Here is a 19014-nt window from a genome sequence, read left to right on the forward strand (position 1 = left end):
ATGTTTGAACTCACTCACGAGACGGAATATCTTGACAAACCAATTTTACGCTGCGCTCGCGATATTTTCGGCATCAAAACGTGAACTATGCACTGATCTTCGTTTAGGATTTTTGACTTAATCTTCAATTGCCATTTATTTATTTGAGTCATTCTGCATATATTAAATTCCGCATAATGATGCAGTTCAGTGAGTCATGCCCCATACAATTCCGCAAACTCATTAATTCCGCCTAATTCGACCGCCTCACCGCCGAAACTGACTGGACTCTGACAGCGCGTTCACATCGCGATCGAGCACTTAAAATGTCATGTAGTGGGTACAAGAGCGAGTACAGCCACCAAAGCAGCAAGATACAACAAGACGAGAAGTTAAAGACGGTAAAGAAAAGCTCAGCATGACTTCAGCGTAAAGCAGTACCGTGAAAGTTTATTATTATGATTATTTTGTCAGATTATTATTTACGAAATCGAAGACGGTTTTCCACGTTCTATCTACCAAATAGAAGATAGTTTCCACCGTTATAATTCCATCGCGCGTACACAACGGCTATTTTAAAAATAGTTGTAATAATACTAATGTTCGCTAGAATCCTATTCCGTGCATTTACAGCGGCTATATTCTAATTGCGTAACAATTAGGCTACGAGCCCGAATTCACGCAATGAAACTAATGAGTGAGCGAGTAGTCAACGAGGCGTAGCCAAGTTGACTATGGCTCATAGAAAATGAGGGCGAGTCGTATAATTGTTTTAGTAGGAAGTCTAAAGACCACGGCTAAGTTTCTACTAGTTTGTCTGAAATTGCAACAACTAAGGAGTCTTAGATTTCACGCTGCTAAACCATTTCTTCGGGGAATTTATAAGAACGAACCATGCTCGTCGGCTAGTTTTGTCAGCCAGCTCGTCAGCTTCGGCAGTGAGGGTCGAATGATATAATTAGGCGGAATTAATGAGATTTCGAAATGGTATGGGGCATAACTTTCCTAACGCTTAAAGGCATCATTATGCGGTTAATGTAATATATTGTAATGTGTTATAGGAGTTTCTACTAATTGTAAATATTTGAATGTAACTCAGTGCTGAGGCTGAGGAAAAAGATGGCCGTCAGATATTTGTGTGATGCGAGGCTTGTTTTCGCCAACGCTTTCACTAATAGCTTTGAATTTTATGGAAGAAAGCTGATGAACTTCAAGGACCAGGTTTAGGCTACAGAACAAGGTCTAATGAGGGGGAAAACGAATGATTCATGCCCAAAATACAAACTTGCTGATTTCCTTTACCGATATGCAAAATGCCAATGAATATCCAGGCCACCAATAGGGCTTTCCACAAGTTGCTTGGCAACTTTTTGGCAACTTTTCATTTTTCGAGCAACTTTTTCCCCTTTAAGCAACTTTTTCCTTTCGAGCATCTTGTTGCATTTTGAGCAATTTCTTGACCGATGATCTCCGAAGACTGTCCGAGTGTTGTTTGAAGCCCATACGAACGTTTCCTAAGATTAACGAAGTTTGCCGAAGATTTTCGAGGAACATCCGAAGACATTTCGACTTTCGACTCATTCCGCATTAAACATTACAAAATTAATCAGCAAACATGACGTCATCGATATCTTTACGATTTTTTTTTCAGTGAAAGAAATCCTTGTAATTCAACAAATTTTTGCCTTAAAATGTTATTTAGAAAGTGAAATTCCATGAAACTGCTTAAAATTAGCAGCGTTTTGCATTTTTATAGGCAACTTTTTTTTGGAGCAACTTTCGAGCATTTTTTTCAGAAATTTCGAGCAACTTTTTGAAACATTTCGAGCAACTTGTGGAAAGCCCTAACCACCATTCGGTCTTATCACAAATTGAGTAATAGTTTAACGAAACAAAAGGGGGGAAATGATGTCATCGACATCTTTACTAGTGAGGATATCAAAAATATTCCACTACCGGCCCAGATCATATCATCATCATCACCATCATCATCATCATCATCATCATCATCATCATCATCATCATCACTGAACTTTATGTAAGCTCGAATTTCAGAGTAGCTTGACAAGCTAATATTTCCGAGAATAAAATATTTCATAACGAAAAATTAAAAATAGAAATTGCTATTTACATATTTATAATTGACTTATATTAACTAATTATAAAATTGTCATTTACATATTTCATGAATTGGCTTTGCTGATGTGCTTTTAATTTTGAAGTCTGAGAAGCTTTTAATTTTGAAGTACATAACCTTATAAAATTGGGTAGAGAATTCCATTCCAGATATAGTTCGCATGAATTTTACGAGCGGTCTTTTTTTCCAGTAAAACACTTGCTTCTATATTATAAACATGATCTTTATTCTTTAAATGTTTTTAACTTGTAAATACAGTCGAAGCTCTCTTAACGGACACTCTCGTAAGCGGACAGCTCTACTTACGGCCGCCTTGTTTGGAACCCCGTTTTAACTTCCATACAAACTCTGTATTTTTACATTCTTGTAAGCGGACATTCCCGTAAGCGGCCGCGGACACTTTCAGAGATTACGACTAAGACTTTTTCTGTGTTTTTAAGCTCCCGTAAGCGGACACCCCAAAGAAAATTCTGTTAACAACCTCTGTATCTTGTTTTTATCAATCAACTTCAAATCGCCGTTCGTCACAATGATTTTACAGTAATTACAGAACCATTTTTCAGTGCTTGTTTTGTCGTCATCCATGTCCGTCCGGTTATTGTTAGCTGGGCAAGCTCCCGTAAGCGGCCATCTTTCCCCTACACCTCAAGTGGCCGCTTACGAGAACCATTCTCGTAAGCGGCCAGCTCCAGTTACGGACACACTTTTTGCTTCCCGAGGGTTTCCGCTTACGAGAGCTTCGACTGTAGTGTGAATTCAACTTGACTCATCTTGGCGTATTTCATGCCCACAGACAGATACACCAGTTCAGGAGCAGGGTACTTCACTTCTAAATTCACAATTTCCGAGGAAAGCATAAAATATATCTCTCCATTAGCCATCGAGTCGATCAGGTCTATTCCTGTCAAGGCCGGTAATACATTTACCATCGCCGAGTATGGCTGTGCAGATGGAGGCACTTCGATGCCACTGATGTACGCATGCGTGAAGGAACTGAGGAAATTGTATGGAAACAACTTAGAAATTCACATTAATTATGAAGATAAACCAGAAAGTGACTTCAACTCGCTCTTTTATTTTCTCCAAGGTAAGAAAAAATTATGAAATCAAATTATAAGACGGGTAAGGCAAAACAGGTTTTAACCAAAGATGGGAAAAGCCAGATAGGTCATCGCCGCCAGCTCTTAACTGCAGTTTATATATGTAGCATAAAGCGACTAAGGGTACCGTTTTTTCTCGATTAAACGCCGGACCCCGATTAGACGTCGACCTCGTATAAACGCCGGGTCAGCGAACTGCTAATTTTTAAATAAACGCTGGGGGCGTTTGATCGATGCTACCCTGCCTAAATAAAGATTGACTTAACTTGCGTTTGTTCGAGATCCCGTTTATTTGCGTCTTGTACTGCAATTGTATTTTGAGGGCCATATGATTAGCACTTATGTTATGGCTCCTAAAACAATAAAAAGATACGATTGCAACAAACAAGTGCCGTTCTGTAAGTTTTGGTAAATAATCATCCTCAAACACCCGAAGACCCAGGGACAGTTTGCCGGTGCGGGACGAAGAAAAAATCGTCCCACTTTGTGGGTCTCGGAGGATTGGTAATAATAAATCAACCTGAAAATTAACGCCGGTTTCAAATAAACGCCGGGTCCACCAGGCCGAGTTTGAAATAAACGCCGGGGGCGTTAAATTGAGAAAATACGGTACCCTTCAATGGGACCGTTATGATTTACCGGCAATGTAAGCTGAGCTGAGTAGAGTGTGTGGTCTGAGAACACATCATACCAATATCGCGGCCTGGAATCCAAGAAACTAACGAAGGGGTCAATAACCATCGGCGGAACGAGTCTGGGGCGACCATGTGCGAGTAAAGACGTGCATGTTTCTACTCCCGTACAATTTTTGGTCGAAACTTCAAATTTCTCAATTTTATGGCCCTAAGCTGTAAGCGAAAAACAAAAGGGGAGCTTTAGCTCGGATAGTGAGACTCATTCTCCAGAAGGAAAGAAAATTTGTGGCAGCCCTCGTACAGACGCCGACAATAAACATTGTATTCGACAACGAAGACCAAGACCAAGAAGCTCCGAAGCTCATTATGGAGGAGAAGATTGTTTGTCAACTTGAATCGATCTGTGTTAAGCTTGCGGGTGTGGAAGAAAGATTGCAGAACATGGAGCGAATATTTGAGCGGTTCGCTGCCCTGGAGAACTCAGTAAACAGCATCCAAATTGAACTGAACACGCTTAACGACAAGTCAAAATCAGTCAAGGACAAGGCGGTAGAAATTGAAAAGGCAATGGAGTTTGCAAACACAGAAATCGAAGAGCTTAAGAAGAAAGACAAAGAGAATGAAGATAAAATCAAAGAACTCGAAGATAAATTGCTGTACCAAGAAGTGTACAATAGAAGAGAGAACCTGCGCTTCTTCGGAATTCCGGAAGCTGCCAGCGGTGCTGAGGATACAGCTAAAGTAGTACACCATTTTTTCAAAGAAGAGCTGGAGCTTGAAGACGGTGAGAACATTGAATTTCAAAGAGCTCATCGAATTGGTAAGAAGAAAACAGGGGAAGCAAGACCAGTTATTGTCCGTTTCCTGAGGTTCCCAGACCGGGAACTTGTATTCAGAAGAGTGCGAGAGATGGAAGACGAAATCAACGTTAAAGTATACTCGGATTACCCCAAAGAGATCAGTGAAAGGAGGAAAAAGCAGTGGCCGAAGCTGAAGAAGGCAAGGGAAGAAGGGAAGATTGCTTTTTTCTTAAAACCCGAGCCTGATAAACTATTTATTGATGGACAATTTGTTCCTATGTAGATAGAACTTTACATACTGTTTTGAGATCAGATTGATTTGTCATGATATTTAAACAATCGACTTGTATATTCTTTTCAAACACGTTGTTGTTACGGGAGGGCATGCATAGGCTAATGAGGTAATTGTTTCCAAACTCCAAGACGGCTATGGGTAACAATTACTTTGCCGTCATTTATTCTTTTTGTGTTAGATATTTTTATGTGTTGTTTTTATGTATTGTTCCCTTAGTTTATTCTTTCTTTTTTGTTTATCTGCATGTGGGTGTGTACAGAATCCTCTCGAGGCCTTATTTATTATCGTATTTTACTTTATGTGCGGCAGCGGTGCAGCATATTAGCATACACAACTAGCTTTCAAATGACCCATTCGAAAAGGAATATATAGATTTTAAACTACTCTCTCTAAATGTTCGGGGGATTCGTTCGTCCACCAAGAGGAAAGCACTCTTCACTTGGCTTAGTGAGCGAAAGTACGACATAATCTTCCTTCAAGAAACTTACAGTACTGCCGAGATTGAAGATATTTGGAAGACACAATGGCGAGGTAAGCTTCATTTTGCACATGGCTCTAATCGTAGTTGCGGGGTGATGATTTTAGTGAGAAGTGACCTAGATCTTGATCTTAAATCCGTCAAGTGTGATGATGAAGGCCGCTGGATTATAATGGAAGCTGAGGTACAAGGTTCTTTGTTCTTGGTTCGTTAATATTTACGCTCCTAATAAGATCCAAGAACAATGCAGTTTTTTTGATAATTTAAACAAGGATATTGAAGATTGTGTTGTTAATACTGAAGAACATAGTATAATTCTCGGGGGAGATCTCAATGTCACATTCGAACCTGATCTTGACTGTTCTGGCGGCAAACCTTTTAAAAAAGAATCCGTCAAACATATACAAGATTTGTGCCTAGATTTTGATTTAGTAGACATTTGGCGAATAAGAAATCCGGAATCTAAACGCTTTACGTGGAGGCAAAGAAATCCTTTTATTCAAAGAAGACTAGATTACTGGCTAATTAGCGATGCTTGCCAAGACGACATTGAGAGATGTGATATTATTCCTTCAATTAATTCGGATCATTCGGCAATCTATCTTCATTTTAATAGCATAGATAAACCGAAACACGGACCGTCTTTCTGGAAGTTTAACGCCAGTCTTACGGAGGATGATGATTTCATTAAGCTGATAAATGATAGCGTGCCCGTGTGGTTAAACGAATTTAATGAAGTTACAGATAAAAGATTGTTATGGGACCTCATTAAATACAGAATCAGACAAGTTTCAATAAAATATAGCAAAGAAAAAGCTCGTGAAAAAAGAAAAAAGATTTCTGATATTGAGACTTCTCTAAAACTAAGCGAAGAGAAGTGCAATGAATCGCCAACTGTTGAAAACCAAGAGGAACTTGAAATTTTGAAAACGGAATATAATTCTATTTACGAACGAATAGCAAAAGGTGCTATAATCCGATCAAAAGCTAATTGGTACGAGAGAGGTGAAAGAAACAATAAATACTTTTTAAATCTTGAATCGCATAAGAAAGCTAAAAGCTCCGTTCGCAAAGTCTTTAACAAAGAAGGAGTCCTAATTACAGATCCTAAAAAAATTTTGCAGGAAATTCAAAACTTTTATTCTAACCTCTGCAAACGTGACTCTCTCAGCCCATCTGAAGATATGCTAAACCCATTTTTAAATAATCCGGAAATACCAAAACTCTCCAATAATGATGTTCGTATATGCGAGGGAAAGCTTACGGTCGATGAGTGTTATAAGAGTCTTCAACTATTCGAAAGTAACAAATCACCGGGGAATGATGGTTTAACGGTCGAATTTTACAGAGCTTTCTGGCACACATTAGGCAATCTGATGGTAGACAGCCTAAACTATTCGTATGACTATGGCGAGTTATCAAATTCTCAGAAGCAAGCCATTATAACCTTAATTGAGAAAAAAGATAAAGACAGACGGGACCTAGCGAACTGGAGACCAATCTCTCTTATCAATGTAGATGTAAAAATTGGTTCAAAAGCTATCGCCAAGAGGTTAGAGAACGTGTTACCAAATATTATACACCACAATCAATCCGCATATGTCAAGGGTAGGACCATTTCTGATGCGGTTAGGACGATCGAAGATGTTATGGAATTCTCCAAGAGATACAATATTGAAGGGAGAATGATTTGTATAGATTTCAAAAAGGCCTTTGACACCGTAAGCAGGGACTTTTTATTTCGCACCTTGTCCGCTTTTGGCTTTGGACCATCATTCACACAATGGATCAATACATTTTACAACAACATCTCAAGTTGCGTTTTGAATAACGGCTTTTCTACTTCATCATTTGCTGTTGAAAGAGGAGTAAGACAAGGTGACCCTTTATCAGCTCACTTGTTTATCATTGTGTTAGAAATCTTATGTATTAGTATACGTAACAGTAAAGATATCCGTGGTATTAAAGTAGATAACGAAGAAATCAAATTGAGCCTTTTTGCAGATGATTTGACTGCTTTCCTGAAAAACAATCTCTCTGTAAAGAACTTTCTAAAACTCATAGACGAATATGGAAATTGTTCTGGCCTGAAGATTAACCATGATAAGTCGGAGATATTACTTTTAGGTAATCATGGCTATACTGTACAGGAAGATAAATCCGTTCCAGGTAATTTAAAAGTTAAAAAATCGGCAAAAATCCTAGGAATACACTTCTCCTACGCCTCACAACTCAAACAAAAGTTAAATGTCGATGAGCTGATGAATTCTATTAAACAAAAACTGCGAATCTGGAGATGGAGGGATCTAACTATCATTGGAAGAATCCAAATTGTTAAAACTTTTATCATCCCTATATTTTTATATCGAGCCAGCCTGATCTCAATAGATAAGGAATTTGTTAAAGAGATAAACAAAATCAGTTTGTTTTTGACTTTATTTGGAAGGGTAGGGACAAGGTCAAGCGTCTGGCCCTTATTAGTGAGATCGAAGATGGAGGACTGAAAGCACCACATTTGGATTCTATAATTGAAACGCAAAGGGTCCTTTTCTGCAAAAAATTAGCAAGTGATCAACCACAGAGTTGGAAAACAATTCTCCTGCATTATCTGAGACCCGTAGGAGGCAAATTTGTTCTATGCTGCAATTATGATTTGAAGAAATTGCCAATAAAGCTGCCAACATTTTACGAGGAATGCTTCAAAAGTTTTGCAAAATGCTCGGCAACAAATTACGAAAGCGTGCAGGAAATAAAAGATCTTTCAGAAACCATTTTATGGAACAATAAATTTATTTGTATTGAAGGCAAGTCTGTGTATTTTAAAGCACTAGCAGAAAAAGGAATTCTTAGAATGAGGGATTTGATTTCCGAAAACAATGAGCTTATCTTAAAAAGCAACTGCAAATTGAGAGAACTGAATATCTCGCCATTAGATGTCTTTAGGCTTGTTACACTAATAGATGCTCTACCAGTAGAATGGCGTGAATCATTAAAAACGTTTGTATATAAAGGTGATGAACCTTTTTACATGCACGATGAGATAAAAGTAATTTTAAATGGACAAAGCGTTTTAATCAAAACAGTGGTTTCCAAATCTGTCTACAAGGAACTTCGGGATAGAATCATCACCCCACCAACTGCTCAACTGAATTTTAATGCGCGATTTATAAATGATGTCTTAGAATGGAAAGAAATCTACGCCTTGCCTTTTCGCGTTGCATTGGATACAAAACTGCGTGAATTTCAGTATAAATTACTTAATAGGTGTCTTGTGACAAATATCCTTTTATACAAAATTAACGTCGTACAATCTCAAGCCTGCTCCCTTTGCGGTGAAATCGACGAGTCCCTAGAGCATTTTTTTGTGTCTTGCCATTACTCAAAGAATTTTTGGGCTGAGGTTATCAAATGGCTTGAAAATCTTGACATAAAGATTAAACAGCTTTCTGACAAAGATATAATGTTTGGCATTCTAAAGTGCGAGGATGAGTTATTTGTTAACCACATTTTATTAGTCGCCAAACAATATTTATATTCTTGTAGACAAAGTAAATCTTTACCTTCAATAAGAGTATTAAACTCAAAGATTACATTGATTTACCAAATAGAGGCAATGATATCAAAATCAAACAATAAGTTGTCAGCTCACAATAAGAAATGGAGCAAATATAAAAATAAATTAGTATGCAATCCTGCACCGTTAGCCGCAAATTAATAATATTATTGTAGAATAACATTTAAAACTGATAAATGAACTGAGGACTCTGTGTCAACTCCGATTAATTTTGTAGTATTTGTATTGTCTGTTATTGTTTAGTAAAGTAGTTTATAGTGTGGTAATTAAAATATTGTATTTTATTTTATTATATATATATATATATATATATATATTTTTTTTTTGTTGTAGTGTTTGTAATAGTGTTGTAACTTAAACATTGTATGTATTTTTTTGGAAACTAATAAAAATAATTAAAATACAAAAAAAAAAAAAAAAAATAACCATCGGCCACCGCGCCTTACATACTTTCAAACGACGAATTAAAACGTTGAAATACAATCTAAGCTTTCTCTTTGCTTTCAGGTTTACTTCCCGGTCCCTCCAGCTACCTCACCGATTTCCCAAATGTTTTTGTCTCTGCGAATGGAACGAACTTCTACGAACAGTGTTTTCCCAGTGGATCTGTTAACTTCGGATTTTCCTGCTTGGCTGCTCATTGGCTGAGCCGAAAGCCCTGCAACTTGACAAAAGCATTGCTGCATTGTTTGTCTGAAGTCCCGGATGAAAGAAAGGAGTTTAGCAGACAAGCCGAGAAGGACTGGGAACGGTTTCTCTTGGTTCGGGCTAGAGAACTTGCCACAGGTTGATCAGGTTTCTATTTAAGCAATAGAGTGTTTCTGTCGAGGAACTATTTAAACAATAGAGTGTTTCTGTCGAGGAACTATTTAAACAAAAGAGTGTTTCTGTCGAGGAACTATTTAAACAATAGAGTGTTTCTGTCGAGGAACTATTTAAACAATAGAGTGTTTCTGTCGAGGAAATATCGGCCGATAGTTGCCCCGCGGAAATTTGACGTTCTTAAAACAAATATTAGCCCGAAAAGTGAGGCTTCGAGGGCTAATATGTTAGTTTAAAAAAAAAATTTCCATGGGGCAACTATCAACCGATAGTTAGAGACAAAAAACACTCTGTCTTCTTTATTGTTTACATTTCTACGTGCCCATTCAAAAACGAGCATTTTAACTTTCTAGGATGAAAGACTTAAAAGACAAAATGTAACAAACGAAACAAAACCAGACCAGAAATCCACTCAATATGGTTACAAAAAATTTTCACGTATGAGTACTATCCATCCGGGTATTTTCCTCGGGCGGGCACTATGACTGATAGTGTCTCTCTGCGGATGTACATTATTGCGTCACGTGATCAGTTTAAACCAATCAGAATCGGAGAATATTGGGTGGCGAACTATAACAGCATTTAGAACATTTGTCTACCCTTATTAATTTTCTGTAGTCAGAATTTCTGCAAAGATGTCCACAGACCCCCCTCCCCCCCCCAAAAAAAACGGAAAATCAACCAAATTGTTCGTGAAAGTAACAAACATTTTTCTCGCCGTAACCTGGACGCGGTAAACGTATCCATCAAGCAGAGCATTTATTTTCGCGGGACAGTACAGTAAACTAAAACTGACCAAGGAATTTATTGACCAGACAGGATTAATTTCTTCAGTAAGTGCAAAAACGCTTTCTGACCAGGTCGGTTTTCACTAGCTCTGTTACCGAGGGGTCACTGAGTGAATTCTTCTCCTCCTTTTTTTTTCGATTTCTTTATAAAAGGAGGAAGACTGGCTTTGATTGTTTGTGGGAATGAAAAGGAAAACAGCAACGTCATCAATCACAACAAGAACGAAGTTGCTCCGCCCGTTTCCGTAGCCTACCGTGCATTGTACAAGGTTTGGGAGAGCATGGCAAAAGACGACATCATTACAGAGGTAAAATAAAGCATTTACAATACAAGCTTATTAATCACAACCAGTGTTATTTTTTCCCTTTTTAAAAATTGTCTAAATTAAAATAAAAGCGACTGATGATCATTACGAGGGGGCCGAATAGGTTCGCGGATCGATGGATTAGGCCCTTAACCCTATTCAGACCGGGCTTTTTTGGACCTTCTCGGACCGGGGGGGGCTTCCCCCCCCCATGTAACTTCCAGAATATTTAAGCAATCACAATGAAAGTTATAGGATGTATAGTATGTCCGAACATCTTTCTTTTGGTATACGTCACGTGGGATGATGACGTCACATCACGTGACAATTACACCATGATGTCAAAACAGCCGCCATCTTGGATCCGCCATCTTGGCTTTCAAATTTTTTCCAAAATGCCAGAAAACTACCCAAAATTACTGCAAAGAACACAAAATCAATTAAACTGTGCTAAAAACCGTAAAAAGGTAAAAATTAATTGCATTTCAGTTAATTTTCATTAAAAGAAACACGAAAATTAATAATAAATACAAGCGAAAATAACGAACGACGTTTCGGTGACATCCTGGCACCATTTTCAAGTTAAAATTCATATGCGAAAGAAAGTTATTTATACTAAGATAAAGGTGTTATAATGAATAAATTAAGATAAAAATAACTGTTCAATGTTCATGTTCATTAACGAGAACAATGTCTGTTCAAGCCTAAACAAAAACCTTCGCACGAATTGAATCCGACAGAGTGTTAAGGCTCGGTTTCTTCATGCGAATCCACAACATTTCGTGGATCAAGCAATCGAACTTTCCCTGACATTTCTTCAAGATCTTAAAAATGTTGGTCAGGTCGCCAACTTTAGGGACGGACCATTATTTTCTTGGAGGGGGGGATGAAAAATTTTCCTCTGCAAACTTTTTTTTTTAGTTTATGCACCTCTGCAAACATTTTTTTTCGAAATTCTAACTATTTTTTGTTATACATATCGTGTTTGCAAACAATTTATTTTGTCTTTCTAGGCCGTGCAAACAATTTTTTTCAATATTTTTCATCCCCCCCCTCCAAAAAAATAATGGTTCGTCCCTTATCAATTAGGTGTTCATTTTGAAGGTGTTTTTCAGTGGCGGAAAATCGGTGTTCCTCAATGCGCTTATAAAGGTGACGTCTGGTGTAACCGACGTATTCTGCATCGCACAGATCACATACATAGTTATAAACAACGCACTTTTGATTTATTACAGGTGGTTTTGACTCCTGTAATTTGAGATCATCGCCAACTTTTCGGCTTCTAAAAACCGGCTGCAGTTTGTGGTCAAGTTTGTTAGTCAAGTCCGAGAGTTGTTTCTTTACTATGTCCGCTTAATACTGGTCCTTGAACGGCAGGACAATGCGGTAGATATTCTAGTTTGAGGCGTCGATCGTGTGTCTTGTGACATCGCTGAATTAACGAAATGGGTGATGGTGGAGTTGACAAGAGAATCTGGGTACTTGAGATTAGAAAACATCAGTTTAAGGCGTTCGCATTCTGTTGTGAATAGTTCCCATGTTGATGACAGGCGGTAAGCACGGTTTAGCATGGTTTTAACTAAAGGTCTTTTGTAGCGGTTGTCGACGTGACTTTGGTGGTGTAAGAGCAGACCAGTGTTTGTTGGTTTACGGTAAACACTTGTTACCAGCTTGCAGCCCTTCTTGCATATCTCAATGCCCACAAATGGCAGCTTACCATTTGACGCGATCTCCATGGTGAAGGATATAGATGGTTGACAGTTGTTCAAAGTCTTCAGAAAGGTTGAGTAGAAAGGCTCAGATAAATAAAGAAAAGCTAGCGATGAGGCCCATTCTATCCACCAAAAGTACTTACAACTTCGCCCTCGCGAGATGGGTTGATACTTTGAGCGGATTCGCGGCTTTCAAAAATACAGCGGATCGCGGATTAGCTGAGAATTTTGGCGCAGATTCCAGACTCTTAATGCCAGGAGCTCTGATCTGGATAGTAAACGAAGTCCGGATCATTTTTGTCGGTTTTCGTCAACATGTTGGCGAACTAAAATTGTCGCAAAAACAAGCAATAAAACGAAACTTCCCTCGAAAGAAAATTGGCATAAAAAACAGCATCGACCGTAAGATGCAGTGACACAATACCACACAAAGTTTTCATATAATATATTGCGTATTTGAACGAAAATAGTGACGGATTTACGGATTTGGCCCAAAAAAATAGCACGGAACGGCTTATTGATGTTCTCCTATGAATAGCCCCTCTCATTTTGCAATTCTTAGTTTACGCACATAATAAATATCTCAATAAAGCAAGCTCATAATTGTTTTTCTACCACAGATTGAATTGAAAGGAATGACCATCCCTGAATACTTCAGAACGCGTGAGGAACTGATAAAGCCATTCCTGTCAGACGAATCACCGGTCCGTAAAGCAGGTCTGACTCTTATCTCCATGGAGACAAAGGAGTTTTCATTACCAGAAAAGAAACTATGGGAAGAAACTGGAGACGCCAAGCTAGTGGCAAGAATGCTGACTCAGCAGACACGCGCGTGGAGCAATTCGTTTTTTTTTACCAAGTAAGATGAGCGGCGAATTAAAGGGACTGTGTCACGGCTGAGTAAAGTTTATATTTTTAAGTTTTGCCAAATACTTGCTATGAAACTACACGTTTGCAAAGAAATTAGTCCACTGGATCCAAATGACAAAACTGTAGATTAATTGCAACCAAATGTGACTCCCGGGCGTTAGAATTTAAATCTACAAGCAAACGAGACTAACTTTGAAAACTGTTCAGCCCAACAATACTTCAAAACCCATATTGCAATCCGTTTCGATCTTCGTCAGTTTTGGCCATCCGTTCCTTCTTTTGTATTTGTTGTGTTATTGAAATGTCCTTTCATTGTTCTAACAGGTTATTTTTATAATTTTACTGAAATTTGTTGGCCATTTCCGATGCCTAAATTGTCTAAAATCCGTGACACAGTCCCTTTAAATATATAGAGTATATTACACGGTGGCAAGAGGATATAAATTTTATGTTTAAGTGGCAAAAACAAGATATTGTTTTTGCCACGAGAACATAAAATTCATATCTTTGAGCCAATGTGTAATGTTCTTTTTATTATATAGACAAAAAAAACAGAAGTGTCGAAAGCACAAACCTTTAATATGTAAACTCTAGATTTTGCACTTCGGCGGCTGGAATTTCGAGGAATTTCTCAAATATCTCTCCTTTGGTTTACTTTGCAAGAAACTCCTTGAATTGTTTTGAGTCATGTGAAGTTTCCTTCTTCATATCTGCATTTTCCTGCTTCTTAGTGAACGATTTAAAGTCGGCTTCAGTGAACTTAAAGGGACACTGTCACCAGTTTCACTTCAAAAACTCAAGAGCCTAAAGACATATGGAAACTACAAATAGTGGTCCAATTTTGTTAAAAATCACCATGCAAGTGTACTGAAGCAATAAACAAGTGATATTATTGTGATGCCATCAGGAACTTTAGATCTCAACTTGAAAAAATCAGGCTGATTTTTTTCAAGTTTTGTCATTGTGGACTGGAAAAACACCTAAAAATGATTATGACTCCCATCTTCCTTCAACAACAATTTACTTTATATCTCCATCTAGATGTACTAGGTGCATTTCATGTACGAGAAGACCTATTTGCCAATTTTAGTACAGTCCGACCTCTATTAAGCGGCCACCTGCTAAGCGGCCACCCTCCATTAAGCGGCCACTTTCCAAAGTCCCGATTTATTTGTCAGTATTTGATACCTCTATTCAACGGCCACCTCTATTAAGCGGCCGCGGCCACCTTTTTGCTGTCGCAAGTGTAGAATTTATATGGGTTTTTACCTCCATTAAGCGGCCAGCAAATTATCTTTTTCAAGCGAAATGGTGAAATATCTTGAGCTAAATTTTTCACGTACTAACTGTTGATGCAAAAAGGCCTAAGAAACTTGTCAACGATGTTTTGCATATTTTTTTGTACATTGTCAACCCAAAGAAATAATGTGCATTTCAACTACGTGCCCTCTGTGTTAGAGCTAGAACCGTGGATGGGCTGGAAATGCACTTGATGTTTTGTTACAATGAATTTTGGATTTATCTTCATATATGTTCACTTTTTAAAAGCATTTTGCTATATATAGAGTCAATAAAATCATGTTTACTGCCATTCCTATCCAATTTATATCGTACCTCTATTAAGCGGCCAACCTCTATAAAGCGGTCACTTTTCAAAGTCCCGAGGGTGGCCGCTTAATAGAGGTCGGACTGTACTTTCCACCGAAAAGCATTAAAATCCCCGTGACAGTGTCCCTTTAACTTCTTTATCACTCGCCATCTTTCAACCGGCGTTTGGCAAAGTTTGGCAATCGTGCAATAGCGCGAAATGACGTATTTTTTGGAAAATACGCCACTATATTCAAGTTGTCGCGGATGTAATTTCATTTGAATTTTATCAGTGGTCTATTTTCCAGTAAAACACTCGCGTCTATATAATAAAACGTTGCCCTACATATCCAGTTTTTCTGTAACAGCTTTTTTTTCTCTAACAGCACTCGATGACCAGCGTTATACTTCAGAGAAGAAAAACGATATTCTGAACGAATATTTCTACCGTTTGGAGGCAGAGCTGTCGCGTTCTCCAGAGTATTACATGCCGAACACGCTTTGGAATGCATTCATTATTATCGAAAAATCAAAATCTTTAAAAGACAGAGAACGACCTTGTACAATATCATAAACAGCACCACATGAAAGTCAGTACTACTCCTGAGGGGGGGGGGGGAGGGGAGGTACTCCTTTAAGTGGCCTATACAGGGAGGCTTCCCCCGAAAGTGGTACCTTTTTCAGGCTGTATGTATATAAAAAATAGGGATTTCACGATTTGGAGTATGCAAAAAAGTTATGGCCTGGAAAACATTCATTTAGGTAATTAAAAAGTCCTTTCAAAATATCTCTGGTCGCTTGCTCCAGAGAAGAGACGACGTCTCCTCTCGGGAGCAAGCGACCAGAGGGAAACGTCTGGTATTCCTTTCTTTTTCTCGTTTTTTACAGGAATGCTGAGAATATCACTATACTGACTGTACCATTCCATAGCTGCGCTCATTAAATGAACATTTTAAAGGATCGAAGAAGTGCGAATTGCTTCTTTTGAACGAATTCATGGACTCCTGACCAATGACGTTCCCTCAGCCCTCGCTCCCTCCCCCTTTCTCTGACCAGAAGAAAACAAGATTGGCGTGTCACTTAATTGTTTGGGGATGAATAGTCTTTGAACGTATTACAGCATGCAATACAGGCGTATTTTGGACGAAGAAGCGCTAATTATTCCGTGGAGTGAAATGATAAGCCGTCATCTTGAAATGGAAAACGACAGAGTGTCAGGCCGGGCGGTGTTTGACATTTGTGGACTGCAGACTATTGAGAGCTTACCGTAAACTGGCTAACTGGGTTGCTATGTAGGCTAACCGGAGTGTTATTCAGGCTAACCTGAGCGCCATTCAGGCTAATCGGAGTGAAAGTCTGCAAGTCTGCAGTCTGCAGTCTGCAGTCTGCAAATGTCAGACACCCTGGGTTAGGAGGGTTTGGGCGGACAAGGGAGGGAGAGCTTGCGTTTTTTAACCCTAGCGCCTGCCAATTAAAAACGCTTTTGAACTCTTGCACTACAACGTAAGCATGTTGTAAAATGCAAGACAAGGTCAGGTGTAGGGAGCTTATAACGGAACAAAATCATCATTCTTTAAGAATTAAATCTTAAAAAGCGATGGACCAGCAACCCATCTAGAGGGAGAGGGAATAGCAATACTCCTAGTTAATCCATACAATAAAACCGGGACAAACTCCTGCAACGCGGGCCAGTTTGGCCCAAGCGCTAACTGTCCAAGTTTCTTCATTCCTTCTAATTTTAATAAACGGCACGCAATGCATGCAGAAGCGATCACGTTTCACAAGGGGGTATAATTTTCAGGAAATTTGTCAAAAAATAAACGGAAATAAAAGTAACTGACAACTTCTGTGTTGAATGATTATTCAATTGCAATAAAAGTTACGTTATCTTGTAGCGTCACATGCGATCCTACGATATACGATAGAGCAAGGTCAAACACTGTTTCGTTATATTGTTTACACCGGCCCTTTGTATTAAAAGAATGTAGAAATTTCTGTTTACTAATCTAATAGAACTCATCAAATATAATTTGTCTCTTTCGGTTTATACATTGCATTAGCCCTTTCTAACTGCTCGGGAGTATTTTGCTTTGTGTTCTACGCCGCGATTTTCTCTTGAGTTAAACTTGATTTCTTTTCACGTTTATTCACATTTGTTCACATTTATTCCCGTAGTTAGTACCCAGTCCTATTCGGTTCTATTGATCGGTCGAACGCGCGCGCAACTTAAGCGCGCAACAGACAAAAAGATCACGACTCGTCTCCAGTCGTCTCTTAAGGTGGATTTCCACTGACGCGTAAATATTTACGTACGTAAAACGTGGGTAAAAAAAGATGCGTAGGCAAATTTCCACTGTCGCGTAAAAAGTAATAAAAAGCGTTTCTTTTTTACGTGCGTTGAACGTACGTAAATGCCCGCCATCCTGAATTATCAAGTTGGTGAATAGTATAAAATCCTCACTGCATACTCATTACCTCATCGCATAAGATTAAGTTATGGGAAGAGTTCGCGACTGCTGAGGCAATAGGCATGCAACTAGGATAAAACGTGAAATTCTGTCAACCGCCACCAGGGGAGGTGGGTGGGTCGCGAAAGTTGGCCGTTGTGCCGGAGTACCGTTAAAATGACCACGTTTCAAGCGAAATGACAGGATTTATACCCTTAGACCGCAAAGCATCAACACCGCAACAAGCATGCGCCAAAACGAAGGAATTCGAGCATATAATTAAAACTTCTGCTATGAGCTAATTAATTATGCAGTGAAAATAGAGTGTTATTGGCGGCCATATTGGAGGAGTGAAACAATAAATTGTTTTTCCTTTGGGAAAAAAATCATTAACATTTTTATGCAAATATCTTGTTGTTTGACTCTTCCAATATGGCTGCCATGAAAACACTTTGTACCACACGCTAGTAAAAGAAATGCGTGAATATGACCAAGAGGCATTTTATAAATACTTCCGAAAGACACCATCAAGTAAAAAAAGATTTGAGGCTACCCTCCCAGATTGCCGGTTCAAAGCCTACGTGACCTGACGCCAGGCGTTTTCTTGCACTACTGCGTTCGTGTAATTTGGTTCTGTATAGTCAGTTCTATAGATTATTGCTGGAAATGTTCGGACTTTCTCGATGAGAAGTGCTTCTACATCTGAATGTTTTCCCATGTAAATCGACGGTGATTTAAAACAAAATGGTTTTCACAAGGTCAGTGGTGTCATGTGACAAAATCGAAAATTATGATTGAGTAAATCGCTGCGTAACCGCAGACAGCTGCGAAAAAAGTTGAACTCAGTTCAACTTTTATGAAAACACTCGTGATCGCTACGTGCGTATACGTGCGTGTATCGTACGTAAATACCAAGAAAAAAACGTGGCATTGGAAATTGGACAACGTAAATTCGACGCACGTAATCGCGCGCGTAAAATTTCATTTTTACGTACGTTTACAATTTTTACGTACGTTAACATACGTCAAGAAAAACGCTACAGTGGAAATCCACCTTTATGCGAAAATTGCAAGACGCGAGGGATGACTCTTCTTCCTTCCCATGATTCCCTCAGTAGACTCGCGACGGACTCAAAAGACGACTGGGGACGAGTCAGCAAACGTACAGGTCCGGTCCACTCGACTAATGACATTAAGCGATGACGCCATAGCTTAAAAAGGAGCAAACCTTTTTCAGGACTCCAGTGTTCTACAACAAGTTATACCATAACCGAGAGAATTCTCGCGCGCTGACTGGTCCAAAGTTTTGGTCGATGAGAGTATAGACCATGAAAGTGACGTCAGATCACGCCACGCACACGCGCGGGCTAGAAATTTCATCTTGTTTTGTTTGAATCAAGTACGCATTTGGTTTCGGAATTCAGGATTGGACTTCTACTCAAGTGATCTATCGAAAGAAAATTTAACAGGCTTTGTTTAACTAAG

General features: G+C 38.9%; 2 protein-coding genes across 3 annotated transcripts; both read left to right on the forward strand.

Moving 5' to 3' along the window:
- The first annotated feature begins 2941 nt into the window (after positions 1 to 2941).
- On the forward strand, positions 2942 to 15593 carry LOC144629964 (uncharacterized). 2 transcript variants are annotated; one of them, XM_078488223.1, is made up of 5 exons: positions 2942 to 3203; positions 9506 to 9784; positions 10762 to 10916; positions 13246 to 13484; positions 13546 to 14253. In XM_078488223.1, exons 1-5 carry the CDS (start codon positions 3080 to 3082, stop codon positions 13565 to 13567), a joined length of 819 nt encoding a protein of 272 aa, XP_078344349.1. In that variant the 5' UTR covers positions 2942 to 3079; the 3' UTR covers positions 13568 to 14253. The 2 variants fall into 2 exon arrangements, with proteins under 2 accessions (XP_078344349.1, XP_078344348.1); XM_078488222.1 differs by lacking the exon at positions 13546 to 14253 and adding an exon at positions 15469 to 15593 and having other exon boundaries at positions 2963 to 3203.
- Positions 6729 to 9207, forward strand: LOC144629962 (uncharacterized). Its single transcript, XM_078488220.1, has 2 exons — positions 6729 to 7391; positions 7871 to 9207. Exons 1-2 carry the CDS (start codon positions 6801 to 6803, stop codon positions 9137 to 9139), a joined length of 1860 nt encoding a protein of 619 aa, XP_078344346.1. The 5' UTR covers positions 6729 to 6800; the 3' UTR covers positions 9140 to 9207.
- Positions 15594 to 19014: the final 3421 nt, after the last annotated feature.

The sequence above is a fragment of the Oculina patagonica genome, chromosome 11 (assembly GCF_052425735.1).
Source record: "Oculina patagonica isolate OP01 chromosome 11, crgOcupat, whole genome shotgun sequence".
Taxonomy (NCBI): domain Eukaryota; kingdom Metazoa; phylum Cnidaria; class Anthozoa; order Scleractinia; family Oculinidae; genus Oculina; species Oculina patagonica.

Excerpts from the sequence above, each read along its gene's own strand:
- LOC144629964 (XM_078488223.1), top strand. The coding sequence starts at position 3,080 with ATGCCACTGATGTACGCATGCGTGAAGGAACTGAGGAAATTGTATGGA. Across the intron at positions 3,204-9,505 it reads GCTCTTTTATTTTCTCCAAG|GTTTACTTCCCGGTCCCTCC; the intron begins GTAAGAAAAAAT and ends CTTTGCTTTCAG. Across the intron at positions 13,485-13,545 it reads AATTCGTTTTTTTTTACCAA|TTTTGCCAAATACTTGCTAT; the intron begins GTAAGATGAGCG and ends TATATTTTTAAG.
- LOC144629962 (XM_078488220.1), top strand. The coding sequence starts at position 6,801 with ATGGTAGACAGCCTAAACTATTCGTATGACTATGGCGAGTTATCAAAT. Across the intron at positions 7,392-7,870 it reads AAGATATCCGTGGTATTAAA|GGTAGGGACAAGGTCAAGCG; the intron begins GTAGATAACGAA and ends TTTATTTGGAAG.